This window comes from Chaetura pelagica, unplaced genomic scaffold (assembly GCF_000747805.2).
Source record: "Chaetura pelagica isolate M959 unplaced genomic scaffold, ChaPel_1.0 scaffold126, whole genome shotgun sequence".
Lineage (NCBI taxonomy): Eukaryota > Metazoa > Chordata > Aves > Apodiformes > Apodidae > Chaetura > Chaetura pelagica.
The window spans coordinates 2207130-2233247 of record NW_009953787.1 but is presented as its reverse complement, the minus strand read 5'-3'; the positions used below and the strand labels follow the sequence as shown (position 1 = coordinate 2233247).

Sequence of the window (26118 nt, the reverse complement as noted above, 5' to 3'; positions counted from 1 at the left end):
ACAAGTCTGTACCTTCCCATTGATGAGAATTTCAAAATAAGAAATGTGGTACCAAAGATAAAGGATAAAGAATAAGGTTTCAGTTCTGAGCCTTTTGGGGATTTCTTTTGAAGTATAAAAGGAAACAAAAAAATTACTTGTACTGAACTATTGTTCCACTTCTGTCCTTTCCATTTTAAAAGCTTCCTAAAGCCTGGAAAAACTTGTCCTCTTGATCTAAGATATTGCCCCTGAAAGAAATATAACCACATAGTTATTAAAATGGCATCAAGGATAGCTAAGTAATCTGATCTTGGAAATTAGCTTTGCATTTATGTGTTATCTACAAATATACAAGATGAGAATGACAGTGGCTAGAGGTTCATTATATCTGGCAGTATGTTAGCCTTTTTCAGGCTATCATGTTTGAAATAATATTTTAATATTATAATCCCCATCTTATGCATGGACAACCATAGTTGATTTGGCATTGGAGAAGAGTTCATTCTTAGTAGCAGTGTTTGTATATTTTAATTCACTTGTATAAGTAAGACCATATTTCCCAAGGAGTATGCAGAATGCATGATGTTTTTCGCTTTTGCCCAGTACACATTATCATTTTAAATGTAGCTTTGAAATTAAAGTAATAGTTAACAAAAATGGCTCTTTCTCTTCAAGGCAGAACTCAACTCCTCTATGCCAGCAATGTCTAGTGGGTTGCCTTCCCTGGGTGAGATCCTGGGCTATGTTACAGTAAACTGGTCCAGTGTGATATCACAGATATAAAAAATATTCCATTCTGTATCAAAACTAGGCACAGGCCTTATATTTATATGAAGAGAAGATCAACAGAGCTGAGCGTTTTTGCTCTCAACTATTCATCTCTGGCCTTCTACATGAAGAGAAAAATATCTTATGTTATTTCTAACTGGTAACTACTAATTTGGGTCAGATGGTAGTTAAAAGGAAGGTGACATCACACTTGGATCAGTGTTGGTGGATATCTAAAAGCACAACCTCTCATTTGTATTGCTTTAAAATGTACACAGTATAGATGTAGATTAAAAAAAACTACCAATTTTGTGGAGTTGAACCAACTAGAAGGGACGATGCAAGGTTTTACCAAATGAGATCTATAGATACAAATTTCACTGTAGAGTGTGTTTTAGACAAATGTGGTTTTTTTCTATAAGTATGTAAATCCTACACTGTAGGTTTTTGTGTTCTTTTGGGTTGTTTGTTGTTTTTTGTTTTTGTTTGGTTTTTTCCTTTTCTTTTTCTTTTTGTAGTGGTAGAAAATGTTGAACAATTGTCCATGAGCATGAGCCAGTAGTTCATTGCTGATATCCCCAGAATGCCAATATTTGTAATGCAAACAGCTAGTAAAATTTACCAGTTCTATGAAAGGCCCTGACATATCTGCCTCAAGGTCTGGAGGCTCTGCTGTATACCCACAAACAGTCTTTCTATTTTTCATGTAACCTTTTGATACAGTGACAGCTGCATTAAGCTGCTTCTGCCTAGCAATTCTACATGCCAGGCTGGTTTAATTGGTTTTAATGCCACAGAAAAAGGACGGCTAGCAGAATACCATCAAATCATTTTCATATTGAACCTTCGTGGTCCAGCAACCTCCCCTTCAACCACAGCACCATTGTTTTTGCGAGGGACATATTCAAGGTCAATGCTGGTTTTGTGCTTGCCTTTCCCTCGACTCCACACAAAAAGAAGGAGGAAACAAAATAAAACCACTCCAAGGAATGTGAAACAGCCCATGGCTGTGGACACCAATATTGTCTTAAGGTCCAGAGAGAAGGTGTTCGCATTAGTTCCATTGGAACTTGTGTCGTTGGAGTCTGTCATATACATAGGGGTCCTGTTGGCATAAAGGAAACGGTCTGAAGTAAACCCCTTTACTGTAAGGGAGGCTGAATAGGTGTCATTCCCAGCTGCGTTACTTGCAATACAAACATAGATCCCACTGTCTTGATCTTGGGCAAATCGAATCTCCAGGGTGCCATCTCCCAGCACAGTGGCTCTTCCATTTGATTTAGTTGTGATCAGCCTCCGCCGTGGGGTAACCCATGATATGGTGGGCTGTGGATCCCCATCAGCATTGCACAGCAGCTGTACTGTCTGCCCTTCCTCCACTACCAGGTATTGCAACTTTTTGTCTTGTATCTTGGGCTTCTTACAGGTGAAGTAAAAGGAAAGAGCTGTGCTGTGAAAGTCTTTGAATGACCTCTCTTTGACACTGTCTGGGCCAGCACACATGGGTGGCTGGGCTCCAAACTGCAAAGTGGGATGCCTCTGTAAAATCCAAAGGAGACGGCAATCACAAGCCAGAGGATTGTTATTAATGCAGAGGACCTCAAGGCTTTTGGGGGCATGGAATACATTCTCCTCTAGAGTTTCTAGCAGGTTTTGGGACACATTAAGCACGCGTAAGAATCGGAGCCCTTGGAAAGCATGTGATTCAATGGTACGTAGCTGGGCCCCCACCATGTGGAGTTCCTGCAGGCGCACCAAATCTGAAAGCATGCCTGCTTCAATGGTGCTGATAGGGTTGTAAGAGAGATTTAGGTTTGTCAGGTAAACCAGATGTTTAAAAGCAGAGTAAGGAACTGCAGACAGATTGGTGTTGGTGATGGAGAGTGAAGTAAGGTTGAGACCATACAGACTGTTGGCAGGTAGCATGTCCAGGAGAGGCCAGGCATCTATCTGTAGGTCTTTGAGGTGAAACAGTCTTTTAAAGGCATATGCAGGCAAAGCGTTAATGTTCAGCTGTTTCAGATGCAGACTGATGAGGTTGTGAAGGTGAGAAAGAGCTTCTGTTGGTACAGCTGTGAGGTTGCATCTCTCCAGGGTGAGCTGCTCTAGGCTAAGCAGTCCACTAAAGGCCCTGTGTGATATATAAACCAAGTCATTGTCCCCAACCTCCAGGGATTTCAGGTTATGCAGATCTTGGAACATGTAGTCCAGCAAAATGACAATTTTGTTTTCACTTATATCGAGCTTTGTTAGGTTTGACAACCCAGTGAACACCCCAAGGGGGACCAGCTTCAGACGGTTTCCTTTCAGCCTCAGGGAGCGCAAGTTGAAGAGATTGTTAAAGGCTCCAGGCTCCACATTAGCAACTATATTGTCACTGAGGTCAATCTCCTCCAGCAAAGGGTATGATGTGAATTCCTCAGGATTGACACTCTTCAGTCGGTTCTTGCTCAGGTCCAAGATTTTGGTCTCAATGGGAATGCCCTCTGGGATGGACATTAGACGTCGTCGGTGACAGCTGACAGACTTGTTCTGTGCTGAGCATTCACAGCGGGCCGGGCAGCCTATGGTGGGGCCCATGAAGACTAGTAGCACAGCCAGACCCAGGAATGGCTGCCAGCAAGATACAGCTGCGTGACGCATGACTCCACTGATCCGGTCTAACCCTCCGTCACAGGCCTGTGGGGATGAGGATGGGAAAGGGAAGAGGTTAAGTCTGCAGCAAAAGGAGACCTCTGCCAGTTTTACAGTACCATTTGAAAGCTGGTCTATGTGTTTACATTTGAAACAAAACAATTAAAACTAGTGTGGACAGCAAGAACAAAAAAAAAACACCCAGATTTCTCTTCCCTATGATTGGGCTTGTCAAAAGATCTATTTATACAGCATTTCCCCTCCAGACCTTAGAGGAGACAAACCAGCTTTTCTTACTGCAAACAGTACAGGAAGTTAGGTTTTAGTCTTTTCTCATTCTCAGTGGGTCTCCTCACGGCAGTGCTATAACTAATGCAGAGATAAATACTGAGCATTCTGCAACAGGGCTAATCATGCTCGTGATAAATTTACATCATTTGCCTTCTCTGAGGTGATATAGAACTAGGCTTTTGCTATTCTTATTCATATCAGTATTTTAAGGCAAACCTTAATAACCTATTATGCTCCAGAAAAGGAGCTCCTTTACACTGAAGATTCCTGTTAATATTTATTGCATACATGACAGATATAAAATGATTGAGCTTGTTCACAATAAATATACACAATGGCTCAGATGAGGAAGGAAGAACTGGTGCATTTCTGATTAGAATTTGTGTTAAGGACAAATTGATTCTTTGCTTCTACTGCAGAGAGAAATTTTATGTGATTTTTAGAAACAAAGACCTCAGAAGCATTTACAGAATACATCTTTTCTCTTCCAAGCCTTTCTGAGGGAGAGAAAAACAAGGTAAGATGACCTGACTATGTTTAAGCAGCACAATGTCCAAAGAATCCCAGCAGATTCTGTGGAAATCACCGTTAGGAAGATGTTTATTCATTCTTGTCTTCAGATTAAAACAGGATAGTAGAAGATGATAAACTCTATTAAATAAATTACCTAACTCCAAAGGGTGTACTTTATAGGTTTAGTCACCAAAGGCAAGAGACTGTTTCAAGAGTAGCTACTAAAAAAAGATACTCAATAACCCAATTCAAAAGAAGAAAAATAAAAAAGGGAATAATGTAGGTGCTTATCAAAGTAAGGTGTGTCTTACACATTTGCAGAGTAAGGCACATTGCAAGAAAGGACTATGAAGTGCCTTAACTCCTGTGGTACAGTCAACTTGATGAAGCCAAGTGGTAGTACTGGGAGTCAGGTTTCATAACATTAATAGAACATACAAGGTGCCTCAGGCCTTGTGAGGCCTTTTCTGGAAGAAAGATAATAAGGCCTTTCTTGTTATTTTGGGTTTCATTTTAGTTGTACTTGTAAATTTATTTATGTAACTCCTTTCTGTAGCATCTTCTTAAATCTTTCTGGACAGATCACTCTTGCCCAGCTGGTCCTACCCATTATGACAAAATTAATGTGCAGGCATTCACTGCCTGACCTGCATCTTTGGGCTTTGAGAAACATTGACTAGTGCTTAAGAAATTTTCAACTTAAATATGATTCAAAGTATATTAGACTGTGAACTGTTATGTGGATTCAAGCATAAAAGAAATGCTTTAAACAAATATGGTATAACTAAATTTATGGTGCAATCAGACAGTTATTTTAATTGAAGCACCTAAAAATAACACTGAGTAAACTCCCGACTTATAAAGAAGAAACTCCCACCAGTATCTCTGCTGCAACAAAGCTGTACTCCCCTGGCAAACAATGTGAGATAACTCATCAAATCATTCTGCCTGAAAAAGAAGGGTTGCCTTGTGGGTGATCAGAAGGATGAAGATTCAACATACGAGAAAAAAAGCAGATACTTGGATCTATTGCTCTTATTTTATCATTAACAATACTCAACGGAAACCAAATAGTTCAGATTGTAAGCATCAGCATTATTATAATTGGACTGAGTAATAAACAGATGTTGTTCTTTCTCTGTTAAAAACTTAATTGGGTGAACAATACATTCTCTTGGAGCTGCATGTAATTTGTATTCTTTGACCATAAATAAATAATGCACACATTACTCGTCTCATAACTCTGTGGAAGAATCTTACCCTTTACTTATGTGGCTTCTTTTTTCCCTCTGACATTTTTATGCAGAGACTAATAATATGAGGCAAATTGTTTTCTGGTTTTGTGGTGTAGTTGGATGGAGACTATTCTTTTTTATATACTACCTATAAAAGCACATTTCAGGTTCATCCTAGAAATGCAATCTGCTGATTCATTTAGTTTCCCCCTCAAGTTGTAGTCCTGCAAGTAACTATTGCTAGTTATGTCCATGTGTGACAAAGGTTTTCAGAGACAAACTTCACTTCGTTATGCATTAAGTTAAAACTGGAAATCTATATGGGTCTGTGAGTTAGGTATTTGAGATGAATTCAGATCAAAGGGGCTTTCAGGTGCTCTGATCATCACTTTCAGAGCTCAGCCTGTGAGGTTAGCACTTTCATACTGATACTTCTAGCATGCAGGGAATTCATTTCCTGCCTTATTCACCAAATGTATGAAGGACAAAATAAACAGGTTCAGTGGAAGATGATCAGCCCTGGAGTGTTAATTTTGGGTAGCAAAAACGTGAAATGCTTTTTTGCAGCTATCCAAGCCACCTGGAAACTAGAACTTCTGAGGAGTATAAAGCAGAAGATGGACAGTATAAAAGATAATAAAATATGTTTTGTACAGTGGCTGAAGTAAAGAAATGTAGTCTTAATAAAGCACTCAAAACATCTGCAAGAGCACGTCCACAGAGATGAAAATATGATATGCATAAGGGGGTGTGCATGTGCATGTGTTTTTATTTCAGAACTGCAATTATTTAAGCTGGAGTAACTGTATATATTGATAAGGAAAAATAAGAACTTATTTTAAATCATGAATCAAAAAAAAAAAAAAGATTACTTGGATCAATAAGTACAGGTGAGAAAACAACATACGTGGATTATTTTGATTTACACTGACCTAGATGATGCTAACACGCTTCTTGCTAAACACATTTATGGCTACACCCTTATCTTTGAGCTGCTTTGTGCAAAAATGACTATACCTTCACTATGCAAAAAATGTAACCTTACCTCATTGTACAAATAATTAATAAAATGCAAAAAGGACTAGAAAAGGAAAAATAGGAAACTTAAAGATTTCTCTTTGCAGGACAAGGTGAATGTTGGGAGAAACCTACAGTGAACTTGGACCAGCTGTTGCATATGGACCAGTATTAATTTAGCCAAAGTAAAGTGGTATTTTCAGGACCTGTCAGGTAACATCATTAGCACAACCTTATTTGGGCCTTCAATGTGAGAACATTTTGAAAGAATGCATCTTCATCCCTAGAGTGTATTTTGTGTCAGTCTGATCACCACCGTTTATTATTATACAACTAATAAATTACAATACTAATATTTAAAAATCTGAACAAAATTACACCATAAAATATATTTTTCACTGGAAGATGATTTCTTGCAGTGAAAAATGGTTTTTCACATTTCTTCAGACTTGTGAGATATTAATTAATTGGTAACCTCACTGGCACTGGGATGAACTATTAGTATCACTGTTCAACACAAAATCTTTTATTCCTGTTTGAACAGTCAGCACTACATACTTTATCCTTTGCCAGTATAGAAATTCCCTAAAAACATCTGCAGGATCATGCAGTTCTTTTTGTTGCATCCCTTTGTATAGCTTTTCTTCACTGTGATAGACGCAAGAAAGTAAAGTGCATGTATACATATGGAATCACAGAATCACCAAGGTTGGAAAAGAGCTTCAAGATCATCAAGTCCAACTGATCACCCCACAAACATGAAGCACTAAACCAGCTCCCAAAACACCATGTCCACCTGTTTTTTTGAACACCTCCAGGCCTCCACCACCTCCTTGGGCAGCCTGTTCCAATGCTGACTGTGATTTGGGAAGGTTTTTAGTCACAACCTTACCTATAAAACACGTATCACAACTGTTATGTAAGACTAGCTGATCTGGCTTTCCTGCACTCTCCTGTAACAGTGGACCAGATCAGGAAGAGTGATGAACTCTTGCTGCTGGGCTGCACCAAGGTGGCAGTGATTGGAAGTTTTGCTGAGAGGATGAATGTTAATAGGCTGGGAAGATTAAAGAGGTAAACTGATATGGTTTTAGGGACAGCCAAAAAGAAACATGACAATATTAGACATTTATGAATGTTCTTGCAGTGATACACATGAAGGATGAATTAAATCCTCACTGAAGCATTTTCAGGCTAAATTGTGCAATCTTGACATGCTTGCCATATGCTCTTTCACTGTAAGTCAGGGTGTAACAAAGGCTTTGCCTCACCAAGTCTTCTGCTAGTAAATTGTCTGAGCTTAGTGTATTGATCCCAAGCTCTATCACAAGCTAAGTCAAGCCTGCCTATGTACTCTCCAAAGGAGAATTTTTCTTTAAAATCAGAACATCTCAGAAATTATTCAAGTGAACAATGGTCCCTGCCTCTTTAATCAAACCTTTTTGCTTACACAAATATTTTGTTCTCCCTCCCTTCATTGATCTCTTAATCATCTCAGCATTTAAATAAACTGCAAAACACTACCTGTCCAGCTGTTTTCCAATAACTAATAGATATGAAGAAACCTTGAACAGCAGGAGCAGCAACAACCACCTCAACTAGTCTGTGATTCACTGAACTAGAAACAAAGTTTTTATTCAATTCTGCAATCCTGGGATAATTTTCTTTTCCTAAGCCATCAGGAAAAGATTCATGGGCTAAGAGCAACTCAGAAACTACAGTTAAGTTGTATTTATTTTTAGAAGAAACAGTACTTATTTCCAAGAGTACCCTGGGTATGCTTCTAAAACTGAGACTCAGACCAGTATGCCATTACAATGGACATGATACAGAAATGGAAAAAACCCCAAAAATAACAACCAAAGGAATATTTATCTGCTAGTATTATTCTAAGAGATGTTAAAATCTTTATGCCAGGTATAAAACAAGACAAGTCAGTGTAATTTTTAACCCATATTCTTAGATTGTTGTTTGAGTTAAAGTGAAAGAAGCAAGGGTGCCAAAAGACAGAAGGGAAGAAAATAATAATGATAATCATATAATTTTGCGGATTACCTGTACAAGTCTTATAAATCCACATAATTTGAAATCAGGCAAAGAAACAAGGCCAGCAGTATACCTTCTGTTTCTAACCCAAAGTTTTAAAGATTAATTTACCATATTTTTGCAGTTGTTATAATGAAAGTTAATCTTGGGAAGAGATTTGAAGGAAAAGATAATAAACCTTAAGGATTATCTCAAAGGAAACATTTCATGCATAAATAACAGGAAAAGAAAGTGAAGACATTTGCAAGAATTGCAGACAAAATTACATTCCCACTGGCAGTGATGCTAAGTTGAAGGTGAAGAGGTTTACAAAAAGCTTATATAAGTAATTATGTGAAAGGCTGCAAAAGAGGCTTGGAAGTAAAGTAAAATTCAGATTTTTTAGCATAGGTTAATTATATAAACCAACCATTCAGGGAATGTAACTACTCATACCTACACAATTAAGTACCTGATATGAAATGCAAATACTTCAACAGAAACAAGTTTTGACAGTGAATTTTTTGTTTAATAAAGTAATGAACTACTGTGAATAGTGCATCTTTTCTGCCATCTATTCTTTCTGAACACAGAAGCCAATTTTTGTAAGGTACAATTCTTCAGAATAGCTTCTGCCTAGTTGTTTACTCATGTCTAGTAAATAGTATCTCTATTTTACTGGTGAAAAGTGATTTCACTAAGAGGCAAATATTTATTGACAAAGACAAGAACAGCACAATTACCATAACTACAGATATGTTAATACACCTAAATGTGATAATGTTATAATGGAGAAAGATACAGACTTGAAAACAGTGCACTTTTTGGGTATTTTTTCCTACATTTTAGTCGACTTGCTTATCTTGGAAAAGCACCTAACCGTTGTAGACTTCATACTTCATACTTAGACTTGATATTATCTCTGCATGGTAGCCTGCTGAGAGATGTGTGACTTCAGAAATTACGCATAGTATATTAAAATAGTCCACATTTTTATTAAGTCATTTTAACCTTAATTGATACTAAGCAAAAATTCATCAAGTTCTGTTTCACTGATGGTTCTTGCCAGATTTTAATGTTCCAGATACTGAGAATGACAGGGGAAGAAAGGCAAAGTTATTACAGAACAGCAGGGAAAACCATATGACAGTAAGAAAAAAGCTAATTTCACAGAATCACACAGAAACATAGAATGGCAGGGATTGGAAGGGACTTTTGGAGACCATCCAGTCCAACTCCCCTAGTAGAGTAGGATCCCTCAGAACAGATTACTTAGGAACTCGTCCAGGTGGGTTTTGAATGTCTCCAGGGATGGAAACTCCACAACCTCCCTGGGCAGCCTGTTCCACTGCTCTGTTACCCTCAGAGTAAAGAAGTATTTTCCCATATTCATGTTAAATCTCCTGTGTACCAGTTTGTGACCATTACCCCTTGTTCCATCACTGGACACCACTGAGAAGAGACTGACCCCATCTTCATGACACCCACCTTTTAGAAATTTAGAAACATTTACGAGATCTCCCCTCAGCCTCCTTTTCTCTAAGTGAAACAAACCCAGATCTTTCATCTTTTCCACACAGGGCAAATGCTCCAGTTCCTCAATCATATTGGTGGCCCTGTGCTTGAAACACTCCAATAGTTCCTTGTCCGTCTTGAACTGGGGAACCCAGAACTGCATTTTTATTGCTTTTGGAAAATAATGCAGTCACAAGACTAAAAATCTCTTGCAAGTCAGGATTCATTACTTCAAAGAAGATCTTGTGTTTGACAGTGTATCAGGCAGATGAACCTTAGAAAGCTCTGCTGCCATGAACAGGACACTGAACAAGAGGATGTGAAAGTGTTAAATACCATATGTGCTTTTCATTTCTGCACTAATTAATGCAGTCTGAATTAATTAACTTAAAACCAAATCAGTAGGAAGGTTAACTGCATTGATTAAAGAAAAGTAATGGAAGCTTTTGTCAACAGCAGTTCTACATGAAAATACTATCTTTCTTCATCTTGAAAGAAAAAGTCATTCTTCTAAAACTGTCAGGGCATGGTGGTAAAGTTGACACGCCTGTTGCCTGGATAGTATCTCCTGTGTTGGAAGACAGAGGTGGATTTTCCTCTGAAGTTTTAATTCTAACATCCAGCTGCTTAGCTTCAAAGACTGAAGATCATGATGATCAGAGTACTGGAGCCCATTTCCTATGAAGACAGGGTGAGAAGGCTGGGGTTGTTCAGCATGGAGAGAAGTTGACTCTGGGAAGACGTTGTCTCTGGGGAAGCCTTATAGTGGCCTTCCAGTATTTGAAGGGGCTACAGGGAAGCTGGGGAGAGAGTTTTAATAAGGGCATGTAGTGATAGGATGAGGGGGAATGACCTTAAACTGCAAGAAGGGAGAATTAGGTTAGACACTAGGAGGAAATTCTTTAGTGTGAGGGTGGTGAGACGCTGTCACAGGTTGACCAAAGAGGTTGTGGATGTCTTAACCCTGAAAGTGTTCAAGGGCAGGCTGGATGGAGCTGTGATCAACCTGGTCTAGTGGGAGATGCCCACGCCCATGTAGGAGGCTTGGAACTAGATGATAATTAAGGTCCCTTCCAACCCAAACAATTCTATAATTCTGTGATGGCAAGTGACCAGGAGATTAAAAAAAAAAGAAGCTGATTTAAATCTGTGCCAGTATCAGACTTTCAGGGGCTAGTACATTCGAGCATAATTGAATCCCCCTTCAATAACCTATTTAGGAAGCCACAAGCAATCTACATTGCATCTATGGCATAACAGGAGAAGTTCTTGATATAACCTGTTATAAATGGATGTTTCCTTCAAATACCTCCACATTAACATGGAGAGATCTCTATGGATGTGAGAAAAAATTAACTGTTCTGGTAACATGCTGAGTTCTACCTTTTGTAAACAGAGGCACTCAGTGGTAGATTTAAAAATGTATTTTGCAAGGTTCTCCATTTTTCTTAGATATAACACCAAAAGATATTATTTGTTACGTTATCTACAAAGACGCTAGGTGTTAATGACTTTATTGGCTGTTAAGAGAGGCAGACAGATTAATGTGCCATTGGTATAATGAAGGCAGGTGAAAACTTTTTCCCTGGTAGCTCTATGTAAATACTGAACAGGGTGAGATGGAGACCAAAATTGCAAGGTATTCCTCATGGTATGGGTCTCGTAGAGTTAATCCTGTGACTGCAGTCACCAAACTGGGTTTCAAACAATTCTGATTTACTGGCTTGGGTGACTGCAATATTTTATTTTATTTTATTTTTTTTAGGGCAGCAGCACAAAACCTGGGGACAAAACATGGTATGTAGAGGATAAAGCATGTAATGTGTGGTCACTATGATAATGCTTTCAGTCACAGAGTCATAGAATATCTTAATTTGGAAGGGACTCATAAGAATTATTGAGTCCAACACCTTGCTTCTCACAGGACTACGTAAAATTAAACCATGTGTCTAAAAGCATCATCCAGATGCTCTGAACTCCTGACAGCCTTGGTGCCATCATGTCTTCTCTGGACAGCCTATTCCAGAGACTGGCCATCCTCTCAGCAAAGAACCTTTTCCTTATGCCCAGTCTGAACTTCCCCTTACACAGTTTCATTCCATTTCCTCTGTTCCCATTGCTGGTCACCAGAGACAAGAGATAAACACGTCCTGCTCCCCCTCCACTACCTCCTTTGAAGAAGCTGTAACCTGTGATGAGGTAATTCCTCAGCCTTCTTTTCTCTAAGCTGAACAAACCAAGTGAACTCAGCTGCTCCACATAAGTCTTACAATAACCCAAGCCCCCAGATCTCTTTCCACAGGGCTGCTCTTTAGACTTGTGTCCCTCAGACCATATGTACAATCAGGTTACCCTGTCTGAGGTGACAATATGACTCTTGCTCTAGTTAAATTTCATTCTGTTGGTGATTGCCCAGCTCTCTAGCCTACACAGATCTCTCTGCAAGGCATCTCTGCACTTGAGGGGGTCCACAGCTCCTCCTAATTTACTATAATGGGCATACTCAGTTAATATGTGTTCAGCTTCTGCACACAGATAATTTATACAAACATTAAAGAGCACTGGCTCTAAAGTTGACACCTGGGGAAGGCCAGCGGTGACTGCCTATCTGCATGATGTATTCCCATTTACTAAAACTTTTCAAGCCCAACCCATCAACCAACTGCTCACCCAGTGTGTCACAGGATACAGTATTACAGGACACTGTGAGAAGTGGTATAAAAATATTTGCAAAAACCCAAATAACTCACACTTGCTGGTTTCTTCATTCAAGCACATGAAAATCTAGTGCAGTAAATCCAGCATTGGGATTAAAAACAACAACAAAAAAAACACCAGCCCTGTTTTTTTCCCCTGGGATTTTAATTTATCTTGTTTTGAGAAATAATTAACTGGGAGATGAGCCATGCATGGGCCAGAGCCATGCATGTCATAAGCAACTCTGTTTCAGACATCTCAGGTATGATTTTATCCTTGAAATGCACACACTGAGATGATTTCTGCTGCTCAAAGTGACTGAATTCCATTGATTAGTAAAGAAAATTCACTGCACAGTGCTGTAAATTTCACTGGAATTACCACTAGTTAACTTTCCATATGGTATGAAATTGCCAGATGTTCAACTATTCAGGGCTCAGAAGCTGGTAATGTGGGATGACTATCATAGAAGGATAATAGAACCTGTAAAAGGAACTGTTTTCACTCATACAGACCTTCTGTGAAATGGTTATCTGGGTCAGTATATTTTCGCATGTACCGTATTAATATTCATTAGCTCAGACTGTTCACATGTTCTAGGTGAGGAGAAGCCATAGGCCTCAAAAGAATATTTTGACTGTGTCCAAACTCAGAGTTCTCAGAAAACTCTCCAACTACATGACTTGTTGCTGCTGTTCAAGATATTATACTCTCTTTCTCACAGTTGCATCTCAGCCAAATTCAGCTTTCATGTTTAAGAATGCAGAAGAATGATATTCAGAAAGGAAAAACTGGGCTGCACAGATTCCTCTAGTACATCAATTATTTGGTTGGATGGCTGGATTTTAATTCAACATCTTTAACACAATTCACAGCTCACCAAATCTTCTGTAAAGCAATAATCTCTGTTCTTGTGTATGACAGAAATAGAAAACCAGCCCCCTTTCTTCAATATAATTTTTTTTCAAAGGTCTCTGTATTTCCATTTGATTTTCTGATTCTGCATCCAGCTGTATCAAAAACATTGCAATAATCTGGCTTGGTGATTTCACTAGCTTCTTAAATGAAAGCAGGACAGGCAAAAAATGTAGCAATGACCATTCTTCTGCTTGTTGCCAGAGTCAGGGATAAACACCTGGTCGACTCCTAACAAAAGGAGAGGGAAAGACCAAATCCAGTGCAAGATCCAGAGGATCACATATTTTTAGGTTGTATAATTATAATGCACAGAACTGAGTAGTAAATTTAAAGGAAATCAATACCACATCCCAGAAGATGATACAAAACTGTGAAAGGTGCTCAGCGTTTCCACAACGTGATCTTTGCTGGTTAAGTAACTTCTTCCTTTCCTGAGGTTATAATAATTTCTTGCTTATAAGTAGTTATATACCATAATTGAATGAATACAAGAATAATATAGTGATCACCTGAAACTCCATTTTCAGTTTATTTCAAAACAGACAGAACACAAACTGTTGAGAGGCTGCAGTTTGTAAGGTAATACTTAATTAATGAATATTAAAAGGATAACCAATACAGTCCCATCACAATAAAATGCAGGTGTTACTCTTACTGTATACAACTGCCTGAGCTTAACAGCTTTTCAAGAAGCAGCTAACATAAAAAATACAGGAATACTCATAGGTTATTCTTTTTCCTGCATAGAGAATTTATCCAGTTTACTCCTAAGGGTGTAAAATAAGCTATTAGATTTTTCTTCTCAGGTAAGTTTAATCAAAAGATGTTCCAAGCTCTTAATGCAACTCAACAAAAACAAAAGAAAAAGAAAGCTCCAGAAAGTAAAGTATGGAAGGAAGTTAAATGAAAGTAGGCTTGAAGATTCAGGTTTTTTAGCTCTGTGTTCAGCAGTGTAAATTCTAAACAAGCACTCTGTAAAGCTGTCCAGGTCTCTCACAAAGCAGTTACATTAGGTGTTACATTCAGACTCTTCTTTTTTTGTGACTTCATGTCCTACATCCCGTGAAAAAAGAATTGGATACTTCACCTTAAGACTGGAGACAGAGAGTATATTTTGAACAAACATCCCCCACCCAATAATCAGATCTGCTATTTCATGAAAAACACCTCTTCTTCACCTTAAGGTTTTATTACCTGACCTAACAATAATCATGACATTGTGATTTTACTATGATAGCTTTCAGTGCTGAACCCATATCTACAGCACTGTCAAATCAAACTTCCGTGGGTGGTGTCATTAAATGTCTATTTACTAAACTACCCTCTGATAGGATGTGAGGATGTTATCTCTAGCGTCTTGTGTTACTTGAAAACGTGCCTGGCCATGGAGCTGGTCAAAGCCTGTTGCTTCAAACACTGTTTCAACAGGGTGATGGAAAATGTCCTCTTCCCTAGTACAAAGACTCTTTTTTTGCCTGCTATTTCTTGGAGAAGGCTGAGATTGTGGGAGTTAGAACTGAAATGAGAAGGTATGGTTCACTTCAGCACTGTGAAGGGTGAACACGTGGCTTGCACTGACGACTGACTGTGGTCTTGCTTTGAGACCCCTGTGGCTCTTGCAGGTGGACACCCAAACCCTGGGTGTGATTTTCATGGAGCTGTGGATATGAGATCCCTTTCTAGCATGCTCAAGTCTGCATGGGCATGTGGTTAGGTGTCAGTCCCACTGCTGAATACAGGCATGGCTTGCAGCTTTTGAAGAGACTTCAGTGCTTGGTCTCACAGACCAGCTTCACTTCCAGCTAAATCTTCTCCTAGGTAAGAGAATGAAAAGGATCTGGTTGCCACTGCAGTCAAACCAGCTTACCGGTGCTATCACAGAAAGCAGAAATGCTATGAATCAAATTACAATTAATTTCCTTAAGAAAGTGATTTTGCTAATGGCTGTGCACTTGTGTACAAAGAATATGGTCAGACACATATTAAATAATAGTACACCTTTGCTTAATATCAAGCTTTCCCTAAGCTCATAAGCTTTTCTGCAGCTTTGATGCGTCTGGGATAATCTCCTGCATCTGGATGGGACTTCTTTAGGTAATTAAAGAAGAAAAAGATGCTTTTCCTGCATAGAGAATTTATCCAGTTTACTCCTAAGGGTGTAAAATAAGCTATTAGATTTTTCTTCTCAGGTAAGTTTAATCAAAAGATGTTCCAAGCTCTTAATGCAACTCAACAAAAACAAAAGAAAAAGAAAGCTCCAGAAAGTAAAGTATGGAAGGAAGTTAAATGAAAGTAGGCTTGAAGATTCAGGTTTTTTAGCTCTGTGTTCAGCAGTGTAAATTCTAAACAAGCACTCTGTAAAGCTGTCCAGGTCTCTCACAAAGCAGTTACATTAGGTGTTACATTCAGACTCTTCTTTTTTTGTGACTTCATGTCCTACATCCCGTGAAAAAAGAATTGGATACTTCACCTTAAGACTGGAGACAGAGAGTATATTTTGAACAAACATCCCCCACCCAATAATCAGATCTGCTATTTCATGAAAAACACCTCTTCTTCACCTTAAGGTTTTATTACCTGACCTAACAATAATCATGACATTGTGATTTTACTATGATAGCTTTCAGTGCTGAACCCATATCTACAGCACTGTCAAATCAAACTTCCGTGGGTGGTGTCATTAAATGTCTATTTACTAAACTACCCTCTGATAGGATGTGAGGATGTTATCTCTAGCGTCTTGTGTTACTTGAAAACGTGCCTGGCCATGGAGCTGGTCAAAGCCTGTTGCTTCAAACACTGTTTCAACAGGGTGATGGAAAATGTCCTCTTCCCTAGTACAAAGACTCTTTTTTTGCCTGCTATTTCTTGGAGAAGGCTGAGATTGTGGGAGTTAGAACTGAAATGAGAAGGTATGGTTCACTTCAGCACTGTGAAGGGTGAACACGTGGCTTGCACTGACGACTGACTGTGGTCTTGCTTTGAGACCCCTGTGGCTCTTGCAGGTGGACACCCAAACCCTGGGTGTGATTTTCATGGAGCTGTGGATATGAGATCCCTTTCTAGCATGCTCAAGTCTGCATGGGCATGTGGTTAGGTGTCAGTCCCACTGCTGAATACAGGCATGGCTTGCAGCTTTTGAAGAGACTTCAGTGCTTGGTCTCACAGACCAGCTTCACTTCCAGCTAAATCTTCTCCTAGGTAAGAGAATGAAAAGGATCTGGTTGCCACTGCAGTCAAACCAGCTTACCGGTGCTATCACAGAAAGCAGAAATGCTATGAATCAAATTACAATTAATTTCCTTAAGAAAGTGATTTTGCTAATGGCTGTGCACTTGTGTACAAAGAATATGGTCAGACACATATTAAATAATAGTACACCTTTGCTTAATATCAAGCTTTCCCTAAGCTCATAAGCTTTTCTGCAGCTTTGATGCGTCTGGGATAATCTCCTGCATCTGGATGGGACTTCTTTAGGTAATTAAAGAAGAAAAAGATGCTTTTTTTTTTTTTTCATACTGCTAGCAGTGAATATCTCAGATCAAAACACTGGATTCCCTTCCTTCTTCGTTATATAAATTGAGTTTACATTAAAAGCCCTTTCACTTCCACAGAGGTTCCTGTACTGTCAAAGACAGGAATATCACATAATACTTAAAAGCAGATGAACTATTGAAAGTGACAGGATGACTCATGTACATGAAGTCAGTCAGGCTAAGGATAACTATTTGTTCAATAGATGATCTTTCTTCTTCAATTTCTGCCTCTCTGACCTTCCAGTAACTTTCTGGGATTTTTATTTTTCCCTCCATTTTATAATTTTAAAATTTTTATTATTATTATTTATTTTTTTTTAGTAGAGGCATTTAAACCTAATTCTTGTTGATGAAAAAAAGGAAAAAAAGGCAGAAAATGGTGTGTCATCCCATCTTCAGTCAGTCAGTATAATACAAAGGGTACACTCAGGAGGTACAAACAGGAAAAACAGTGCACTACTATTAATGCATAGATGCACTCAGTTCAATGATAATGCTGATTTTGATAAATTTTGAACCTCTAAGTTTTTACCTAAGCTTCTGGATCCCAATTAGAGAAACAAATCCAATTCTACAAATGTAATTTCAAAATGGAGGAATTGTGAGCTCTAAAATATAGAAGCAAAGACAAAAAATGAGAAAAGTTTTTAAAAATAACAAAAAAGAAAAAAGCAAGACAATATAGAATAGAATTTTAGGATTAGTTCATGCTAAATTTGTAAGTTGCAAGGGGGATCTGACTACCAAGGTCTGAATGTCTGCCATTGCTTATGCATTGGCAGTGTGGGACAAGTTGGTAATTAGTAAAAGTATATATGTGTTGGAGAGAAAAAAGGAGGAAATTACTGTGCTACCTATGCTTGTATAAAATAAAAACTTCTGCTGTAGAAACAGATAGCTGAGAATGGTGCCGCTAAATCTTAGTGCTGTGATTCAGAACACTCCTGCCTAAGTTTCATTTCCAGTCTTTGGAAGCTTTGACAATTACTTAGGTGAGAAAAACTGCACATTTAAATTAAATTTTCCAACATCTGACATGGAAGAACACAAAGTTAATAATGGGCATTACATCTATTTTTTGAATCAGTGATTCATAATGACTTATTCTGTTTTCTGTTTGCAGATCTTGATGAAACGCATGTTCCCCAAAGGACATAAGAAAACTACTCTACAAAACCAAGAATTGGTACACAGTTAGCCACTCTGTGGAATGTTTAATTAAAAATAAAGTGAAATAAATATCATACCCTTACTCAGAGAATGTATATTAACTCCAAACTATATAGCATTAAAAATTACAAAAAAGTCAATTTGTCAGACTTTGGCTGTGTAGCTGAGAAAGTAGCCAGCTGTTGTACTCCAACCATGCTTCCTTCTGGAATTCTGGGAAATTCATAAGTGAATTAGACCATGTCTTGTAATAATTTCTGGATCAAACCCTCAAACTGGGATTTTGACCAATGATTTTTTTTTTTTCTGTTTCAGTAATGTTCAAATTTGGAGAACTAAAGCTCCACATTTATATCCTTAATAACAGTCACATTAAGGAAAAGAGGTCCTAAGCTATTGTTATGGGAACAGATTTCCAGGCAGCATTTTTCAGCAAAGTCGCAGGCTAAGACCCTTCATCATGAATCTGAGTATCGAGTTTCATGGACAGTTTAGCTTAGATTTGATTCTCATGGAATCATAGAACGATCAAGGTTGGAAGGAACCTCAGACATCATCAAATTCCAGCCCCCCTGCCATGAGCAGGGAACTCTTCTACTAGATCAGGTTGCACAAAACCTCATACAACTTGGCCTTAAAAACCTCCAGGGATGGGGCATCAACAACCTCCCTGGGAAACCCATTCTGGTTCCTCACTACCCTTAGAGAGAATAATTTCTTCCTAATATCTAACCTAAATCTCCCCTCTCTCGGTTTTAAACCATTACCCCTTATCCTATCACTATCTTCTCTGATGAAAAGCTCCTCCCTAGCTTTCCTGTAGGCCCCCTTTGAGTACTGGAAGGCCACAAAAAGGTCTCCCAGAGCCTTCTCTTCTCTAGGTTGAACAGCCCCAACTCAGCCTGTCTTCATAGCAGAGCTGCTCCAGCCCTTTGGCCATCTTGGTGGTCCATCTCCAGACCCTCTCCAACAGGTCTTGTGCTGAGGGCACCAGAACTGTACCCAGTATTCCAGGTGGGGTCTCACCAGAGCAGAGTAGAGGGGCAGAATCACCTCCCTGGCCCTGCTGGCCACACTTCTTTTGATGCAGCATGGGACACAATTGGCTCTCTGGGCTCCAGCTCACACTGGTGGCTCATGTCGAGCTTCTCATCTACTACCATCCCCAAGTCCTTCTCCTCAGGACTGCTCTCCAACCATTCTCTTCTCAGCCTGTATTTGTGCCTGGGGTTGTGCTGACCCATGTGCAGGACCTTGCAGTTGGCCTTGTTGAACTTCATGAGGTTGGCACTGGCCCACCTCTCCAGCCTGTCAAGGTCCCTCGGGATGACATCCCTTTCCCCTTGGGTGTCAACCACACCACACAGCTTGGTATCATCAGCAATTTGCTGAGGACACACTCAATCCCACTGTCCATGTCTCCAAAAAAGATGTTAAACAGCACTGGTCCCATTACTGATCCCTGAGAGACACCACTCATCACCTGCCTCCATTTGGACATTGAGCCATTGACCACAACTCTGGGTGTGGCCATCCAGCCAATTTCTTATCCACTGAGTGGTCCTTCTGTCAAATCCATGTCTTTTCAGTTTGGTGACCAGGATGTCTTGTGGGACAGTGTCAAATACCTTGCATAAATTCAGATCCTCAAATATCTCAATTATAATGTCCAGGAAGATCCCTGCACAGTGACATGGGACTTGCACTAGCACCAACTACAGGGCCATATCTCCAGGCTCTAAATTGTCCCTTGAGAAGAGAAAGAAGCATGATGTTAAAAGGCTGATAGCACTAAATACCAACTACCACAGCTACATAGATTGTATTTTTTGATTTGGGGTCCACCAAGTGAACAGTTCTTACTGAGTCTTAATTGAAAGCCAGTCCATTTGAAAGGAAGCAGACTCATTTTCATATGGATTATTTTAGTGCACATATTGTTGCCACTTTTAAGCAATCTACAGATAATTTGGAAACTAACGTAACTAGTTTGTTCAACATATTTTCAATTTGTGTCTAAGGAAGGGCAGATGGGCAGATTAACTACTTACATTTAAAGATCACCCTGTTTCAGTGAGTTTGGAGTTTAGTCTAAATCCTAAAAACAAAACACAGAAATGCAAGGATCTACAAACATAGATGCCTTATCCAATGGAGCTCAGTTTGTGGATGAAGACAGCTTGTCAGCTGAGCTTTTGCAACAGACCACTTGTAGGCTTTCACTATGCATCACTTCTGAAATGCTTCACAAACTTATGGACTATACAAGATTCTACAAGATTATTTTTTTTTGTTTTAAAGGTGTCCTAGGTAAAATCAGCCAGAGTGGGATCACCTTTATCCTTAAATGAGGACTTTTCTTCTGTGCCATCTGAGACAGAACCATGAGAGCACCATGTACAAACGACTACTGGCAACAGTATACTTGTTTCTACTGTAAAGTTTTGACTGAAATTTACACAGATGAAAACTTATAGTTGATTAAGAGAATACATTATATCTGCCTAAAAAGCTGTGAGTATAGCTTGTTCTTCCATACTAATACCTCCATTTTCTTTATAACACAAACACATTTTAAGCAAGAATCACTTGGCTGTCAGATCTGTTCAGAGGTAGGAAATATAATGCCTGCAAAGCTGAACCATAAGTCAATTAAGACACTTAGTCAATATCTTCATTACTGTTTGAGTGAAAGGAAATTATGCTGGTACACTTTCACTGGTTGTGCTGATTGCTAAATATTTACTGTCAGTAAAGAGGGCGGTTCTTTCTTTTTAAACACTTCTCTGTCTAGCTTTGCTTAGATTTATTTTTATCAATACTTGATACACATTGCTATGTTTTCCTTCATTCTAGCTAATTTGTCTTATTTTCTGCATTGTGACTACAGCCAAATACCAGTGTGTAACCACTGGCTGTAAAGATATCATGAACAAGAATTTATAAGATGAACTTATAATCAGGCAGATGGTTAGAGGGTGCAACTTGGAGTTTGACCAACATTTTACTAAATTCTGCACTACCAACCACACATAAGAGGATTTTAGGTAGCTGCAAAGAATGCTGCTATGTGCTTATCAGTCAAATAAACATACCATCAGGACTCAGTGACCAGCTTTTGTCACTGGAAGGCAGAAAAAACATCCCAAACCTCCTGGCTTCCCCACAAACATAAAGAGGAGAAAATAAGCTGCAAGTGTTGTTTATGCCTCTCTGCCTCCTTTGGGACTGCAATAATATGTTCTGGTTGAGCATTTCTCCCCCTTTTCTGATACACCCTGCCATATGGAGGAAAGAAAAGAGAATGAATCACTGACTTCAGATGGGGTAGGATGAAGGAGAAAAAGGCGCAGAGAAGAAAGGAATGGCAATCTTAATGTAAAGCCAAAATCCCCCCTGACAGTTCCAAACAGCAATTTGGCTAGTGGACATAATTTGGAATGGTTGTGAGTATCCTTAAAAAAGCACAAGGGAGGTGGGTGTAGAGTGGATTAAGCACATCAGTCTCTGATCCACTTCCCACTGCCTGGCTTGCATTTATGTCCTCTGCATCCCTTCACACAATCTGGCAGTACTGGTGGGAGGACATTCTGGTTGAGAGTTTCTGCCGTATGGAGCAGCTTTCCCAAATCTGTCTGCTTCACTGACTCACCATTTCAAGTGAGAGCTCAGTGCTTTTCTTCCCTTTTAATGCATCTCCCTCTGTTATTAACTTATAAACAATGCAAATGTTTTATTTAGCTATGGAAATCAACCACACTACCATCTGATCAAATAAGCTTTGACAGCAAGGCTGCACTCAGTAAGATTTCAGGCACCCACAAACTCTATCTGACTGAGTGGCTTTTATCATACACAACACTGTATAAAGGCCTGATGGTGACATTTAAGGAACAAGTCTGGTGTGGCACAACAGCATGCACACAAAAGCATCTGATTAGTAAACATTGCCTCTGTCATGTCTCAAAAAGATGATCCAAAAAGAGCCTTGAAACTTTCATTATGTCTTGTGAAAGGAAAGTTATCTTTATTCTTGCCTTTCCTTCCTAGAAAAGCTCTTTACAAATTTTAAAAATATTTGAACTAATACAAACATGAAAGATGTTTCTGAATAAATAACAAATATTATACAGATCCTAGATCACAAATAATTGCAGCTCATATAAACACTCTCGAAACTGAAAAAATCCTCCAATCCTTTTTGAGATTTCAATTTGGATTTCATAGTTTCAAAACTAGGTAAGCGGATTAAGGGTGAGGCTGCTGTTTCAATAATGCACAAACCAAAACAGCAAGGGGCAAAAAATGGGCAAGATCTAGTTCAAACAAGACTTCTATTGCTAAGGAGCACCTTATAAATTAGGTACTTATCTGAATTTACTTGAGGAGTTTTAGGTATGTCCTCCTTTGCAGAAAAGCAAATCTTTGCAGTTTTAGTTCATAAAAGTTTTAGACAGTGTCATGCCATCTGGTGCTAGCTGGTTGTTCAAGCTGAGCAATTGTGTGTTCAGGAACTGACTTTAGATGGGTGCAAGTAGGTACTGCACTAGCTAGTCTGAGGTATGATCAATAAAATTGACTAAGCATTTGCAGAAGAGACCCAAAAAGACAGTCTTGAGTGCTGCCATCTTAATTGCCAAGGTGATATACTGCTTTTTGTACTTATGTGTGATGCATAGCTTTTCCAGTGTAAGTGATAACTTTGCTCCCTTGTCTCAAATCTTAAATTAGACTTGCACAATATGAAGTGTGAAGTGTCTATGGCAGTCAGCTCATAAAATACAAGGATTTTAACAGAGACAATTTTAATTAAAATAGCATTACAGTTCAAAATTTCATACTTCCATTTCATTGGCCTTTTCAGCACTTCACTCTCCTGCTGGGAAATATTGGTATATAATTCAAAAACTTTTCCTTCTTTCACATGCTACTTGAAACACACTGTTAATAAGCCAAAAGGAACATCTGCTCCCTGTTATAAATTCCAGAATTGATGCAAAAAATCTCAAATATATTTGAATAACTCTGTTACATGACAAACTATCTGCAAATATACACCTATGTCTGCATGAAATCATGTGCCATTTGAGGAAATCATGAATACATCATTCTCAGCTCTGATTTAGACCTTATTTCTCAAAAGAGCTGCTGTATTTCCTGAAATGTCTTTATCATTAACTTAGTAAGACACTGATGAATAAAAATTTCCTTATGTACATTCAGCCTGGTTCTCATGTGACTTCAAAGTCTCTTTACAGCACCAGTGATACTGAAAAGTTTTACAGCTAATGGAAAAGATGAGCCTAAAGTAAGCAAGTAAATGAGACCTTCAGGGTGAGTAAAATACAGAAATCTCTAAACAACTATATTTTACTTTGTTTTCTTCATTTGGCAATGATACCTAGAACAACTTTTGATTCTCATACAGCACAGTAAAATCAGAGTCAAACCACATTAGCAATGACAACCTCAGCAAAAGGTAAGTAATACTTGTGTAAGAACCAGGAATACTGCCAAGAAGAACTGAATACATTCCCTTTTCTATTTTTTTTCTTCTTTTTTTTCTATTAATAAATATATAAAGCCCTAAAGTAAAATTATCATAGAATCATAAAACCATAGAAGGCCAGGCTGGAAGGGACCTCAAGAATCATCTGGTCCAACCTTTCTAGGTAATGCTATAGTTTGTATGAGATGGCTCAGCACCCTGTCAAGCTGAGATTTAAAACTGTCTGATGTAGGGGTGTCTATCACTTCCCTTGAGCCATTACTTTGATTGCTCTCATGGTGAAAAATTTACCTCTTGTGTCCAACCACAATCTCCTCAGAACCAACTTGTGCCCATTACCCCTTGTCTTTTCCATTTGACTCCTTGTAAACAGGGAATATCCATCTTCTTGGCAGCCACCCTTAAATTACTGGAACATGGTAATAATGTCTCCCCAAAGTCTTCTTTGCTCAAGGCTGAACAAACCCAGTTTTCTCAGCCTCTCCTCATATAGCAAGTCCTCCAGTCTTCTGATCATCCTTGTGGCTCTTCTCTGGATCCTCTCCAGCCTGTCCACATTGATTTTGTAGAGTGGTGACCAAAACTGAAAGCAATACTCCATTAAGACATGAATATCCAGAATTTTATGAACTATATATTACTGTATAGTAGTGGTGCAGTAGCACACTGAAATTTCTTCACATTAAAAAAAAAAAGAAAAAAGAGAAGAAGCAAAATGTTGCTGACAGAATATATAATGTAAGAAGCATATTAATTGCAATTTGAAAAACACATAGTTTTAAAATGGTTCTGGATGTAGGCAGAGTAAGAAATCAAACCTCAAAACTGTTAACCTCTTTCCCAAGTGGTTACTCTCGGGCCTCTTTTCAGAGCGCCTTGCAGGAGAGACAATGAACAAAGAGCCATTATTCAGGAGACAGGATATTGCATTTGCACAAGAGCAGCACTTCGGAGTACTATTTCATAAAGTCTAGTCATTGAGTAATATCACAGAATGGTTTGGGTTGAAGAGGACCTTAACCTCATCTAGTTCCAACCCTCCTGCACTGGCAGGGATGCTTCCCACTAGAGAGGTTGCTCAGAGCCCCATCCAACCTGCCTTTGAATACTTCCAGGGATGAGGCTTCCACAACCTCTCTGGGCAAGCTTTTCCAGTCTCACCACCCTCATAGTGAAGAATTTTCTCCTAATGTATAACATCTGTGGAGCCCTTCGTCATCCTACCTACACTAAAACTGACATGAGAATACAACCATGAAAGGTAGCAAAGCCTGAGGTTTAATCAGAAGATCATTAATGTAAACAGAACATTTTCAATTGACTTGGGGAACTGAAGCTGGGAGGAAAACTTTTCTCCCTCATGTGGAACGGTGCACAGATCTTTAAGAAGCTGCATAAGAAGATACTGTGACACTGAACTAGTGGAAAAGCAAATTAAGTGCTAATGACGACTAGCAAAAGTCAGCGGCCTTGAAACCTGTTTAGGTCTGTCCACTGTTCAGATGTTTCAAAGCAAAGGAAGGTTGTAATTTCTTCAGTCAAGCATTAGCATATATATGCTGAAGTAAGAGGATCCAGACTGCCTGTGTTACATCATCTGATGAGTTATGTCACCTGAGAAGAGGGAAAATCAGAGCTAACCAGTCCTGTCATCTGTGGAAACAGATTTTATAACAAAATTTGCCATTAACTATGGTCTATGTGATCTGTAGCTTTTATAATCAATGAAATTAAGGGAGGATAATTTTATAAACTTCTGTAACTCTTTCTATTTCAACAAAGGTACTTTGTGTAGGAAAAGGAGGCCTCAGACTTCTCTAACAATCTAGGAATGACTGTGTATCATTACTGAACAGGACTCAGCAGCAAACCCCTAAAACATCAGTATGGAGAATGCTACCTGCTGGAAAAGACTGCCTGAAATCCATCCACCAAAGATCTTTACAAGCCTTAACTAAGTCCTCTTCCAACCATAAGGGATAAGTTCCTGTTTCTTCTTTTTGATTTAAAAGCCCAAGAGATTTTGTTGTTGTTGTCATTGTGGTTGTTGTTTTTTCTCTACTATGTAATGCCATTCTCCTTAAAGCTCTTGACTGAAGGGACTCTTCTTAAAGAGCCTTTACCAAAATGCTGCTCTGTGCTGGGCTGGGGTCTGGGGAGGTGGTAAGCATGGGGTGCACCTCCAGCCTGGAGCAGCACCTCAGCACCATTTTGTGCTTAGTGAGCTGTGCTAACCTTGTGACACCATCATTTTTCCCTGGTTTCTTCAGGAGGCAGACAGGACCCTGGCAAACTCCAGCTTGCTCAC

At 39.0% G+C, this 26118-nt stretch overlaps 1 protein-coding gene across 1 annotated transcript; it reads right to left on the bottom strand.

Annotated features, from left to right (window-relative positions):
• Positions 1-1572: 1572 nt before the first annotated feature.
• On the bottom strand, positions 1573-3393 carry LINGO2 (leucine rich repeat and Ig domain containing 2). Its single transcript, XM_010001009.1, has one exon. The coding sequence runs from the start codon at positions 3391-3393 to the stop codon at positions 1573-1575; it is 1821 nt and encodes a 606-aa protein (XP_009999311.1).
• Between the last annotated feature and the right edge of the window lie 22725 nt (positions 3394-26118).